Source organism: Rhinocladiella mackenziei (assembly GCF_000835555.1).
Source record: "Rhinocladiella mackenziei CBS 650.93 unplaced genomic scaffold supercont1.2, whole genome shotgun sequence".
Taxonomy (NCBI): domain Eukaryota; kingdom Fungi; phylum Ascomycota; class Eurotiomycetes; order Chaetothyriales; family Herpotrichiellaceae; genus Rhinocladiella; species Rhinocladiella mackenziei.
Window position 1 is genome coordinate 1739663 of NW_013550603.1, and position 14362 is coordinate 1754024.

The 14362-nt window shown below is 52.0% G+C and overlaps 4 protein-coding genes across 4 annotated transcripts; 2 read left to right on the top strand and 2 right to left on the bottom strand.

Moving 5' to 3' along the window:
• Positions 1-1188: 1188 nt before the first annotated feature.
• On the top strand, positions 1189-3239 carry Z518_02430 (uncharacterized protein; the record flags this gene model as incomplete). The annotated part of the gene is made up of 5 exons (XM_013419458.1): positions 1189-1421; positions 1470-1570; positions 1759-1996; positions 2123-2477; positions 2574-3239. 5 exons carry the CDS (start codon positions 1189-1191, stop codon positions 3237-3239), a joined length of 1593 nt encoding a protein of 530 aa, XP_013274912.1.
• Positions 3240-3634: 395 nt separating this feature from the next.
• Positions 3635-4363, bottom strand: Z518_02431 (uncharacterized protein; the record flags this gene model as incomplete). The annotated part of the gene is made up of 1 exon (XM_013419459.1): positions 3635-4363. One exon carries the CDS (start codon positions 4361-4363, stop codon positions 3635-3637), a length of 729 nt encoding a protein of 242 aa, XP_013274913.1.
• A 4974-nt stretch (positions 4364-9337) lies between these two features.
• Positions 9338-10201, bottom strand: Z518_02432 (uncharacterized protein; the record flags this gene model as incomplete). The annotated part of the gene is made up of 1 exon (XM_013419460.1): positions 9338-10201. One exon carries the CDS (start codon positions 10199-10201, stop codon positions 9338-9340), a length of 864 nt encoding a protein of 287 aa, XP_013274914.1.
• A 1802-nt stretch (positions 10202-12003) lies between these two features.
• On the top strand, positions 12004-14151 carry Z518_02433 (uncharacterized protein; the record flags this gene model as incomplete). Its single annotated transcript, XM_013419461.1, has 1 exon — positions 12004-14151. One exon carries the CDS (start codon positions 12004-12006, stop codon positions 14149-14151), a length of 2148 nt encoding a protein of 715 aa, XP_013274915.1.
• Between the last annotated feature and the right edge of the window lie 211 nt (positions 14152-14362).

Here is a 14362-nt window from a genome sequence, read left to right on the forward strand (position 1 = left end):
TTCCTGAGAGAGCAGGAGAACTCGTAACATGTCGATGCAGAGACGGGTTTTGAGATGTCCAATATTGTATATGAGTGATCAAATGTGGAAGGAAGAAAGACCTAGAACGGCCAGGGAAATACCAATATCTATTCAGCGCTTCATCATCTGTGATGATTTTGGAAGTTTGGGATGTTCTTGTCTTGTCGTCTTCGATGTGTACTCAGATGGCAACATGATACAATGCGGGGTTTTCCCTGTTCACATCATGTCTGTAACTACATGCTTTCGGTACCGAATCAAATAGGATCCTCGAAATATCAATGTCGAGTACTCCGTACGGGTGGTATACGGCATACGGAGTACTCGGCTTGCATAGCGAGATCGGGGATTCACCCGTTATGCCCCGTGCAAACTCTCATTACGCCGGAAATTCCGGCTTTGATCGGGTGGAGCAAGTCTTTGAAAAACCTCGCTCTTCGTATCTCTCCACCGGCAAAAATGGCCGCTGGCTCCGTACCTTTCATTTTAGCCTCAAAGGGAGAATTCCGCGCGTATCACTTCTAGGTCGATAGGGTTGAGCCGATCGAATCCGCTCGTTATTCACTCTGGTTCCTTTTTATGTGCACAAGGCTACACACACAATCTTTGCACCGAAACTAAGGCTTTGTCGGCCCAAGAAACGGATTCCCAAGCTTGAGTCTTCCGTAACCCTAAGCTCATGGTCCCAAGTGCATACTACGACCGTCTTATTCTTCACCTTATGCGGACATATCTCCCTTTTTTTTTTTTTTTTTCAACAATCAAGACTAATATCTCTCGCCGGAGACTCCCATGGAGACGTGATGAAACTCTATGACGGCCTGGTAATCAGCCGATATCAACTTTGCCCTTTGCAGTTTTGAGCGGGTTGGTATGGGGTTGTCGAATATTTCACCGGAAAGCCAGTCTTGGGAAATATGGAGCAATGACCCGTGGGGTGGAGCTGGAGTCACACACATGTGGCAGTCGCAGTCTTTCTGCAAGACGGTAAGCGCGATAGACCGGGGACGTATTCTTTATATCTTCCCGCCCTCGCCTTTCCTGTTATCTCTTCCTCTTCTTCGAGTGAGAAAGCCACCTCATTGAAACCAAGAAACACTTTGAATATTCTTCTGCCATATTTTCCTGCCTTCAAGGAACCTAGTTCTGTTGAGAAGGTTTTTCACCATGCCATCTCACGAGGCCCCTCCCGATTATATACAACGTGACTCTGAACAGAGCTCTGTCAATGATATCAAAATCCCCGCGGCCGAGTTGCAAGAAGATATTGTAGCCGCGAGATCTTTGAAGCGAGAACCTCCCGAATATGTCAAGTCACTGAGTCCAGAAGAGCGGAGGATCGCAGAGTGTGCTCTCGTCCGCAAGATCGATCTCCGGTTGATCCCTACCATTGTCATCATGTATATGGTCCACCATCCTGGTCATAGACCAAGCTGACGAGGTCTTAGGTACATTATGAACTACCTTGACCGGAACAATATTGCTGCAGCGAGACTTGCTGGGCTCGAAGATGAATTGCAGCTCCACGGCACCCAATACCAGACAGCAGGTTAGTTTAAAACGGCCTCACGCCTCTCCCTGGGAAACCTACACCAGGATCACCTACTCTGCTCGAAGCTCTTGGTGCCGCCTTTGACCCAACAACTTTGGAAGCTTCCCATCCCGCTCCCTCTGAACCCCCTTCGGCGGAAGACCACAAGTGCTGACCACCAATGCTCACTTTTCCACTCTCTTCAGTCAGCATTCTCTTCGTCGGTTACCTTCTCATGCAAATTCCATCCAATCTCTTCCTCAACAAGATTGGGAGGCCTCGCATCTACCTTCCTACCGCCATGGTCTTATGGGGCATCATTTCAGCTGTCACCGCTGCTGTCAACTCCTTCGGCGGCCTTGTCGCTGTGCGATTTGTACTCGGTTTTGTCGAAGCTGCCTACTTTCCAGGCTGTCTCTATTTTCTGTCCGCATGGTATAAGAGGTGCGTCGGATGTCGAAAAGTGGATGTTGCCGTGCTGGAATTATGAGAACGCCTTTTTCACTGTCGGCCTTGCTACCGTGCAAAGAAATGAATCCCTTTCGTTCTGACATATTTTCCAACATCTAGATCCGAACTTGGCTTCAGAACCGCGATGTTGTACTCTGGTTCCCTGATTTCGGGAGCCTTCTCCGGTCTCATAGCCGCAGGTATCACGAAGAATATGGACTACTCTCTGGGCCTAAGGGCGTGGCGATGGCTCTTCATCATTGAAGGTTGTATCACCATCGCAATTGCATTCGGAGCTATTTTCGTCCTGCCCAATTTCCCTCGAACCACGCCATGGCTGAGTGAACAGGAGAAGCAGCTCGCCGTCTGGCGCTTGGAGGAGGATATCGGCGAAGATGACTGGATCGACAGCAAGCAGCAGACCTTCTGGCATGGCTTTAAGCTTGCGGTCAAAGATATCAAGATGTGGATTATGGTATGTCCCAGCTACTCCCCTTTCACACACTGGTTCTCTTCCCTTCAAGGACCCGACTCGATGTTTGATAATGTAGATCCTGATTGGGGTTTCTAGATGGTCATGCTCTTCTGCATCGTCGCGTCGGGCTCCGTGACAAACTTCTTTCCTACCGTCGTCCAGACCCTGGGCTACGGTGACATCGAGTCCCTCCTGCTCACTGCTCCCCCTTACGTTCTCTGCGTGATCACGGCTTTCTTCAACGCCTGGCACGCCGACAGGACGGGTGAACGTTACTTCCACGTCACGATTCCTCTCTATGTTGGCGTGGGCTCCTTCATCCTCGCGGCCGCCACCACCTCAATAGCCCCCCGCTACGTTGCGATGATGCTCATGGTCCCCGGCGTCTACACTGGCTATGTCGTCGCCCTTGGCTGGATCAGCAACACCATGCCCCGACCACCTGCGAAGCGCGCAGCCGCCCTCGCGGCCATCAACGCCGTCAGCAACACCAGCTCCATTTACGCCAGTTATATGTTCCCCAAGAGTGCAGGACCGCGGTATATTCTGGCCATGAGCGTCTGCTCGGCAACGGCGTTCATTGCCATTGTCTCCGCGACGATTCTGCGCATCATTCTCGTCCGCTTGAATCGTAAGCTTGATCGGGGCGAATGGGTTGAAGGTGCGGTCAATAAGGCCTCCGGTTCTGGAGCAGCCGCTATCGCGCCGGAGGGCGCCGTTCCCGGAGAGGCTGTTGCACGAGGATTCAGATTCCTCATATAAATATAGATCTAGACGTACATCTCGACATAGACATAGACCTGATGTGACTGGACAAAGATATGTAGGAGCACCGAACAGGAAACGGGAAAGAGGTAAGGGCTGTGACAGGACTCTATGTGAAAGTAGGTGGATGAAGATTATCCGGACTACATGATAGAAATAGATGCAAATACGAGATTATGACGAGATGGTGCGACTCGCTGCTTTCATAAGGTTTGTTGGTGCTCTGCTTCACAGGAGATGAAATCTCGTCGGATGGAACTCAAAAGCCCGTCATGTGAGCTTGATACCCACAAAACTAACCGTGGGAACAACAGAGCTCCTTCACATCACCTTCTGGCTTTGATGGAGCTTTTGTACGCTTGTCGGACGTCAACATTGATAGTACCTCGTCTTCATTGAATGATGGATTTAAATCCGTTGTATGCCTGTTCCATATCAAACGCCAAATCCCTTGCCTGTTCATCACTCAATTCCTCCGAAGTCTTCATCTGATTCAGTGTAATGAGCCATTGAATGATTTTCCCTCGATGTTCAAAATCCTGATCCGTCACTTTATTCACAGACTGAATGACATCCGAGAGTAATGGGTGTAACGCACTCTTCGAAACCATGTTCAACCGCAATGCGTCTAGGAATGTAATGAAGTTCTCCGTCGCAGCGAGAATCAGACTCCCGGACGCACCACCCGTCGGGGCCGTTGACCCTGGCGCTGCTTTTTGCACGGTAATCACTTCGTCTGCAGTCAATCCGACTCTTAAGCGCTCTTTGGCTCTGGGGCATTCGATGCCCCATTTCGCGGTGAAGGTGTCTAGATCCACAAACTCGTGTGCAACATTGTCGTCGTTCAAGATCGAGCGGTATTGTTTCAGGAGTTTAGAGCACATGTCCGAGTACTCCGATTCAGGCAAGGCATCTTTGATGTATGCCTTTTCGAGGCCGTCGAGGGTGCGGATGATACTGTATATTTCGGCGAGGGAGTCGATAAGGTCGCGTTCCGCGGTGGAGTCGGCGAGTTTCACTTCTTCGTCAAGATTGATGCGGGCAGAGAGTGTGCTGGTAGGAGCGTAGGTGTAGGGCGTTGGGGCGTAGGCGAGAGGCCGTGAGGTTGGAGTGCCATACATACTGTGCTGGACAATATGCACTCATCTTAGACGTAGACAATCATGTCGTTCGACATGCTAGGGCTGGACCTGGACAATGCCCATGTGAGGTACTATATTAGCACGAGGCTGTGATGGGAGGCTACCATGCAGAAAACTCCGGCTGAGAATCTAGGGCCTTGGCGCGCTAGCCTTAGACATAAAGCGGCTCTGTTCGTTCTAAGAGGAAGGCTAAAAATTCTGCTGCCGCTTTTAAAAATGTCTCTTTTCCAATAGGTATGCACTTCTAGCGCAGTAAGGTATCTTGAGCACGAGTCATATAGTATGCACAACCGCATTCCCGGATACAGGCCCGTCGGAGGGATCTGAAGAAGCGCCCGTGACCTCTGAAGTTATCTTCACCGGCGTTAAGTCGTGCCTCTTCAAAGCAAATTCTCACAGTCAGCCAGCCCCTAGTCTGCCCGAAATCCATTTGTCCCGCATTAACAAGGCCAATCACTTGACCATCACTGATGCACTGACTAATAGTAGGAGCTAGGTTGTCCACTACCTGGATTTGGCCATTCTGTGCGCCGGTAACAGCGCTGGCGGGAGTCGCCTCTCACAAGGAGCGGAGGCGGCTCCGGGAGGCGACTCCTACCACCTCCGTTAAATCTCGGTTGTGGAATGGCGCCAAGGCACAGGGAGAATCATGTCGTCGTCCTACCCTTTAGTACGAAGAGAGACACACTTTCTGGCGTAGATTGTATAGCAAAATGTCGTCAGGTATGAAGCATTGGGTTGACCATGAACGCTGAGGGATGAAAGTTAATCGGTTCCTGATTAACTAATTAGGAAGGTCTAGGCGCTAAGGGAGGTAGGAGTAACGGAGGCGACTCCCGACAACGCTGCCGGTAAGTTAAGCCGAGGATATTGTGCCAAAGGGTTCCGCCTCAATGTCCTCGGATGAGGCCCTGATATCAAAAGCGGAAGGGCTGTTGAGGCAAGACTCTAGCGTGGGAATTTGGGCGTGGTTGCGGCGGAATGGCAAAGAACGAGCGAGAGTCCCCGAGGAACATCGAGGCAGGAAATTGGGTGCTATTTGAGCGTATGGGCTGCATGGAATAATGGGTGTCTGGTTGGATTGGTGTAAATAAAAAGGATTGGATTGCACTGGTGAGTCAGTATTTCCCAGTTCTGCAATGTTTGTCGAGGCTCGCGGCGTGGATGCTGCACCAACAGCGACGGTAGAAGGAGGACGTGGAGTCGTGAAATCATCAGTCTCTGCTGCCGAGATGGGAGTGTCGCCATCATGTCCTGCTAGCGAAGGATGACGCACAATGGACTCTTCTGGTACATGATCTGTAATCTCGAGCTTGTAATTTCATGTCGTTTCTTCGACGCCTGAGATTCTTAGGGGAGCAAAACGATCAAGACCTGCGAGCAAAACCACAACAGACAGTGTGAAAATCGTCACCCATCCGCTTACCATTATGAACGTCATGGCCGGACGCCGTCATCATCAAGCAGTGCTGGCATCTCGCATGCGGCAGCTAGATGATTTCCGAGCAATCGAATCATCCAGAAAAGCCTCTTACCAGTTTCATGGGCAGCGAAATCTTCATTGGGAGGGATTGACTGGCGAAGCCCCATCTTCAAAGTAAGTGACAAGGTCTGCGTAAGATACAAGAAGTCCTTGCACGAGCAGTGCACAGAAGAGACCCGGGAAGACAATCGCCTGTAGTATAGTGAGATCTTCGTATTCGGAGATATCGATCATGTACCGATTAGCTGTGAAGTATCACAAACTGATCCATATGAGTTTGGGACGTCATAATCATGGGTCATAAGATGCTCGCCCTTCAAGGGAAAGATTGTCGTGAGATGGAATGGCGACACCTTGCCCGGTGTATAAGCTTCCCAATGCAAGCAGAGATTAGAGCAGAGGAAGGAAGCGCAGTTCCTCTGCAGTGGACTCAGTTCGGTCAAAGGAGTATAACAAGCTCATTGAATCATCGAAGCTAGGATGATGTATGAGATAGTGGCGCAAGTGCCTCGGAGCGTCTTTCTTTCGCACCGCTTCGAGTCCTTGCGAGTTTCGGCAACATGTCCAAAATGGCGAGGAAAGGTCGGTATCCGGGGGCTTCAGGCTTCTTTACCTGCTTACTGAATACGGCCGTCAGCGTTTGACCACATCGCCTCGATATTCGATAGGCTCTTCTCGAGTGGATGATTAGTCTCCTCTTTACGCCAATGAAGCCTCTGGCAAGTAAATCAAATCATCCACAATCATGTCTATACCATTTCGCCTGCTTATCAGTATGGGATTCTTCAAGATGTCCACCGGCTCCCCTACTGTAGGAGTAAAGTCGTTGCCGGGAAATCCGCCTTCGGTTTAGGCGGTCCTGCCGTTTCGGGCATGGTCGCGGGCTGAGCGCGCCGCCGCTTTTGACGGCTATAAGAATCTCGTCTCCCATCCCCATCCTCTCTCTGCCTCTCTTCCAACCTGCTATTCCCTCTCTCGCCTCCGTTCACCCTGGCGCACCCTGTCGTGCTTCACTTCGACACCGCCTAAGTTCTCCCCCCTGCCGCATCGGGCTCCCCTCGATTCTCCCCTCCGGCTCGTTCAAAGTCTGCCTCATCTCTTCGAGTGCGCCTCGATCAGCTTCCCAATCCTCGATCTTCGCGGCCCCCTCGTACGCCTAATCCCTCCATGGCGTCTTGGACTTCGCCGGCCGCGCATCGTGCAGGCTCAGCTGAACCCGCCCATTATTCACGCCTCGACTAGGGTCCTGGTAATATTGGTGTGAGCGTCGCCAATGTCGGCGAGCCCCCTTCTACCATCTTGCGAAGGTGAACCCGTGTGACGCGTTCCCTCTAGCGTTTGTTCCAGACCTACAACCCTCCCAGCAAGCTCGATATTACCGACAACAGCAAAATCGAACATCCTTCGGGACGCCATGGTCGGCACTCAACTCTCCGTGCTGCGGTATTAGGGGTGGGGATGCTGCGTCTCGACTTTGTGGAGTAAGACATGGAAAGTGGCAGGAGCGCGGCGGATCCTTTGGCACAAGCCGGTGCAGCAAGCTACATGCCGCATCTTGTGTATCCAATCACGAAGATGCCATACAAGGTGATCGGTAGTGTGCCTGTATTGCTGCCTACGCTCGGCCTTGGAAAATGCAACGTTGAAGGGGGCTGAGTCTTCCATTTCGGCCCTCGAGGCTTCCGAGGAAAAGAGTCGCTATCCAGCGAAAGGGACACGTCAGCATGTCGCAAATGGATCCTCGGTCTGGAACAAGAACAGCGGTTCCTTAAGGAGGGGCTGGCGAACGGCACTATGAAGGAGAAAGAGTGGGATTCGCGAGACACGATTATCGCTCGGACAGACACAGATGTTGATTCGCAGGTTGTACCTGATCCCGATAGCGGGCGGGCGTGTGCTTGTGAGGTTGGCCACCGATTTCGTCGAAGACTTGCAAGGTCGTCGAAGAACAACCGAAGGCGGCCGTCTCGGTCCAGAGCGCGCATTCTCATCATTCTTGAACCCTCAGGACCTGGGTAAACGGACCAACGCCCTATGACCCCTGCGTTCCCACGCGGCGAAAATCGCATCGATGCTCGATATTTTTACAGAGAGAGAGGCAGTACGTCTGGATGCGCTCAGACGACTGTTCAGCTGATGTGAGAAAGGTAGGGTCCCCTTTCCGCATGGCGGAAATCAGTCGCCGCTGCTCTCGTGGAATGCCTATGCGGGACTCCTAAAGCATCGATCTATCACAACCCCGAGAGAGCTTAAGGGCAATGTCGCTCCACCCTGTCCCTCATCATCCGGAGCGGGCCCCTGCCCTATCCGGATTCCCCGTCGTCCAGTGCAGCAAGGAACGGTGAGAATCGACCCTTGGTGCGACATCGACTCGTGTGCCCACGACTTGGGGTGCCGCGCGATCTTATTTCGGCGATAAGATCCTCTAGCAATGCTATCTGCAAGCGCCAACAACTTTTGCCCCTCTGGATGCAGCAAGTGTGGAGGGTTGCAGCCCCCTACCCCTGAAGCAGCCCCCACGATCACCATAACCCTCCCACACAGCGACATTACAATAGGTGGGGGGGAATTCCCCACCAAGTTGAAGTGGTCAGTTGTTGAACTTCAGGCACCACTGCCAAGATGCCAAGACAAGCCCTGTCTCGAGGGGTATATATAGAGAGATTCTTCTCCTCCATATCCTCAATCCTCATACCTTTCTCCCCATTCTCGCGGTGCCCCGACACGGCTATTCCGCCGCACCTCCTCGAGTTTGACATCAGTACACAGTGGGTGCGCACAACCCCTCAAAATTGGCACCGGTGCCGCCGCCCAACACCATCACAACAAAAAGATTTTTATATCGACATTTATTGGGCCACGCGACGAGGATTCATTGGAGAAGCTGAGTTCTAGGTAGAACGAAGTATTCTCTATCGGATGGTACTCGTCATGTTAGAGGCGAGCCCCTTCGGACGGCTTCGGGGCGCGGTGTTAGAGTTTACATCTCCCAGACTTTCATTGTTGGAAACACTGACGGCCAAGGCCGTAACTATTGAAAAGTCAAGCTACGACTCATCAACCCGTGGTCTCATGCCATCCTCGACGCGACGCGGAATCGATCCACGGGTGAAAAGGCAACCTTGTCTCACCCCGGATTGTCGTTTCCCTGCCCGGTGAGTCCCCCGCCCCCGCCCCGGGGCCCCTTCAAAACGGAACCAAATTCTGGTGGTTGAACCATGCCACCGAAAGTCGACGCTTGAATACTTGATCTGGAATTGGTCAAAGGATGGGAGTTTGGTGCCACGTCTCACAGACTGTCGATCCACCCATGCGCTTTCATCTGTCTCGATGTGGATCGGCCTCCTTTCTCGCCGACCACGTCGCCGTCGTGCCACATGATCTTCTGCTATGTTCGGCATGATGCACGGGAGACAATTGGCATTATAGAACCGTATGGGCTAACCAGTTTAGACAGCGTGTGGGCTCGATCATTGTATAGTCAGTTTCCCCGTGAGATATTCCACAATGTCATCGATCTCTTCCGGGATCTTATACCAGTGGCCAAGCTCCGGATAACAACGCCACGTAACATCCATCCCCAACATCTGGAGAGTATCGGCGGCTTCCTTCCCTAGGCTGCATTTTATCTTCGGATCTTCCGCCCCGTGCCCGAGAAACACCGGGGTCGCGAGGCCGAGGTTTTCGCGAGCGTGATTTAGGTTCTCGGTGTCGATGTCGTCTTTGGACAAGATGTCCCTCACGAGGTTGACGGCCTGAATCGGCGCCGGGCTTTCGCCCTTGCCACTATCGTCGCTGTCCTCGCTAAACACGGGATCCGCAGCTCCGGAGCCGATTAGCTCCATAATGTCGTAACGGAACGGAAGCCAACCGCTAAGGCCGACGAAGCCCCCGATGGGAAAATCTAAGCTTAGCAACACAAACACCGCCATGGCACAGCCTTGGCTCAATCCCCCTAGAACGACGTGGTGGGGAAGGATCGCGTCCGCTTCCCGTTTCAAGATTGACCAGACATGATTCGAGGACTCGGTCAGACCGTCAATCTGTAAATCTCGGCGCTTGGAGGGATCGTCCAGAGACGCCACGTCGAACCACTGGTTGATGGTCGCCCGCTTGAATGCCGACGATCGCCGTCTCCGGGCGGTGGGAAAGATGAACTTCATGCCGGGAAACGAGTCGGCGAGGCTCCGACCGTTGGACGTGGTTCCCGAGCGCAAGAGCTCCCTTCCGAATGTCTCGCCGTTGCTCCCAAGGCCGTGAAGGAGGATGGCGGTGTGCGTATGTTCAGAAGTTGGCGGGACAATAAAAGGGTCGGGAAACGTGTTCCCGGCCATGTTTGAATTTTCCACACGAGCCTTAACCGGGTCAATTTTGGAGATTCCCCTATCGTCGATAATAAGCGCTGTGATGAAAACTGATGAAGACGTACGGCAATGCGATGTGCAGTGCGTTGGAGACTGAAAGTAGCTAGCCCTACTGCTGTAGGGGCTGGACGGGGACCAAGGGGTAACTGGTAGATTGGAGCATGCTACGGCGTAGGCAGCCAGATAAGGGCTCTCAAGGTCACATAGAATCACGTAGTGCTACACTACTGTCTATAATTCTTCGAAAGTGTGGATTTCTGCCAAGGATTCTGGCTTACGCTAAACTACACTCGTTTACGGAACATGTATAAATAAAGCGGCCACCCCCAGCAGATAGTTTTAGCTAGTTCATACATTCTCTTCCCGCCGCTACAACCACACGAGCACGGATCCCTAGTCTACTCGCATGCTAGGAGCAGGGAGAAGAGTCTTCTCTCTTCTCCTAACAGTGCGAGTAGTCGATTGTCTATAGGACTGCCTCGATGCCATCCATTGATTTCGCGCCTGGTTAGCACTCTGTTCGCACCTACCGGTTCCACCCTGAGGCACCCTGACACCTAGCCGAGAGGCAAGTATAACCGATCGCCAGGGGCCAGATTAAGCCCCCTGCTCAGGGAGCGCTCAGTGATGCTCAACCAAAGGCTCAGTTAAAAGCTCAGGTTGAAGCGGCCTTCGCTCACCCACTAAGATCAAACCGTATGTGGCAGTTAGGTTTTTCGTTCTCGACTAATAGAGGTCCTTTCGGCGCAGCTTATTGCCCATTCCCTTGGTCATTCTCATCTTTCCGCACCCTAACTATTATGGTTGTAGGCTGCATCGTGTGGATCCTGGGTCAAACGCAGAGTGCTGACTAGGGCTCTCGTGATTTTGAAGTTCCGGACCCCAAAATTGGGCCTCTCCCTTCAGAGCCAAATTTTGGTCTCCTTATGTTCACCCTTCACGGCACAAGGGGCGCGGAATAGGCACCCTGAGCTGAAGTGGGGGCCTTCTTGGGCCCCTCGTGGTTCTTGAATTGTTTGAGATGGAGTTCGACATGATTCAGCCTCGACGAAAACACTCTTCTCTGCAATTCTTTGCCCCTGGTAATGGTCGACGACACGAAGTGATCGCTTATACGTAGGACAGTATAGTTTATAGGGTCATTCTGCACGGAGAGGAGAGAGACAAAGCTCGCGGTTGCCGAACTAAAGGTGGAAGTTGGGTATAGTCGATCAAATACACAGTAGAAAATGGGTGATGAGACACGGTTCGAGAGGACTTCGTGAGGGTTAGAGCAGGGCCTCTTTCTGGGAGGGAGTGTGAGAAGGCCCATTGTGATCTTTGCTGCGCGTCCTTGAGGCGCCATACTTGGAGCAGTGAAGGCACCCGTAAATTGACGGTTCCGTTGTTTCTGAAGGGGGACCGTTTCTGGTCCCGCTGAAACATGAGTGCGGAGTCAGGTCTGCGATGAGGGAAGACTGAGGTCGGCGTTCTTGGCACCGAGGAAAAACCACTCCAGAAGCGGCGGCCGCTACCGCCATATTCGGCGGGAAATTTCCCTGCAACTTGCGTTGACCTGTAAGAGGCATCACCTTTTTTCCCGAGACGAGGGCGCAGTGCGGGGAAACTGCGGCTAATTTTCTGCTTGGCGGAAATTTTTTGGGCTTTCCAGTTCGAGGAATCCAAAGTCGGAGTGGGCGACCCTGCACAGTTCCTGAAGACTGTTAAACGTCTCCTCTTGTCCTCTGTAGACCGTGACTGGACCTCCTCATCCCTTAGAGGGCTTCCTCAAGATGGGAAAACAGACGAAAGCAACGAAGAAATTCGAGAAGAACCGCCTAAAAGGTACGATCGATCGAAGGAAAGAATTCGCAAAAGTCAAACAACGACATCAACAGAAGGCCAAGAAGAATCAAAGAGCCGCACAGAGACAAGAGGCCCGGAAAGATGAAGGAGACTCTGAATCTGATATGGAGGGGGAAGATGGAGTTAAGATGAACGAGGACGAATATTTTCAAGAAGGATTCATGATACCGGAACATGAAACGATGGCTACATCAAAGGACAGGACTAGGAAACGCAGGAGGGCTGGGGCCATTGAGGACGTCCAAACATCCTCAGTGTCGGATAAAGATGGCTCGGATGACGAGGCGGGCGATCACAAAGGCCAATTGGCGGCACTGGCACAGAAAGATCCCGAGTTCTACAAGTACCTGCAGGAGAATGACGCCGAGTTGTTGGACTTTGATGAAGATGGCGATCTTGCGGAAGTTGATGATCTCAGCGAAGGAGAACCTCCCGCCAAAGACCGAAAGACCAAGGAATCGCAAGACACAACAGTTCCCGTCGAGGTTACACTGTCCATGGTCGAGAAATGGAAACCTTCATTGACCGAGCAATTTTCCATTAGAGCGCTGCGGCAAGTTGTGCTAGCATTTCGGGCTGCCGCTCACGCAGGCGACGAAGAGGATAAAGCATTCAAATACAGAATTCCAAATCCGGAGGTATATCATGAGGTTCTGATGACGGCACTGAAGCAGGTCCCCAAAGTCCTCGCACACCATCTTCCAGTCAAGGAGTCTGCAGGAGGCAAAGTGCGCGTCCCGACTGAGATACCGAAGTTCAAGACTCTGGCACCCCTGATCAAATCCCATGCTTCATCCTTACATTGTCTGCTTGGGCACCTCTCAGACACAAATACGTTACGATTAACCCTCCAATCATTTGAGCCGCTGTTACCGTATTTACTGCAATTTCGCAAATTCTTGAAGGTGATTACCAAGGCAGTGGCATCAGTCTGGTCAGATAACTCTTCTGATGAAGCAACGAGAATCGTGGCTTTCATCGTCATCCGCCGACTGATGGTCGTCGGGGATGCAGGAATTCGAGAATCTGTCCTGAAGGCAACATATGAAGGTGTTGTCAGAGGCAGCCGAAGCACGACTATTCACACTCTCGCTGGTATCAACCTGATGAAGAATTCAGCCGCCGAGATCTGGGGCATCGATCAAAAAGTCAGCTACACAACCGGCTTCACATTCATCCGGCAGCTCGCTATTCACCTGCGTGGACATATCACCAAGCCCACAAAAGATTCGTACAAAACCATCTACAATTGGCAATTTGTACATTCGCTTGACTTTTGGTCTCGCGTTTTGTCGACGCACTGCAATTCCCTCCTTGAGGCACAACACGGCAAACAATCACAATTAAGACCACTGATCTACCCTGTTGTGCAGGTCACGTTGGGGGTCATGCGACTCATCCCTACATCGACCTACTTTCCTCTTCGATTCCAGCTCATGCGGTCCCTGCTGCGCATCTCGCAAGCGACAGAAACATATATTCCCCTCTCCGCAGCCCTTCTGGAGGTGCTCAACTCGGCGGAGATGAAGACACCGGCAAAAGCATCGACTCTCCGGCCCCTCGATTTTTCGTCGAACATCAGAGCACCCACCTCTTATCTGAAGACAAAGGCGTACCAGGAAGGAATCGGGGAGCAGGTAGTCGAACTGTTCTCCGAGTTTCTCGTCTTGTGGACAAAGAGCATCGCATATCCGGAGCTACAACTGCCGGTGACAGTGATGCTTAAGCGATGGCTGAAAGCTGCGTCCAAAGGTGGCGGGAACAGGAACAGCAAACTGAACCAAGCGCTTCTGTTGCTGGTGCAGAAATCCGAAGCGAACGCAAAATGGATTGAAGAGAGGAGGAATAAAGTTAACTTCGCGCCCAAGGACCGCACGGAGGTCGAGGCCTTCCTCAAGGATATTCAGTGGCAGGACACGCCCCTGGGAGCGTTTGTGGTCGCGCAAAGAAAATTGAGAGAAGAGAGAAAGATAGTGCTCGAACAGGGCAGGAAAGAGCAGGATCGGAAGCAGAAGGTTGATGCTAATGAAGATGAGGATGAGGATGAGGATGACGAGATCGGGATAGCGGGATAGAGAAATCATTCTACCCCCTTCACTTCGCTAGTATCCGGAGAACGAGTGTCACGTGGAAGCCCATTGTTTGGGACTTATCCTGTCCTTTAAATATAACGTGATTCCTTGAAGAACATGTCGTCGCCCAGGGTCCTGCTCCTACTCAAACACAGTTATGGCCATCTCTCGATCATTTCTTCCCTCTAGGCGGACCAAATTCCGTGACTCCATG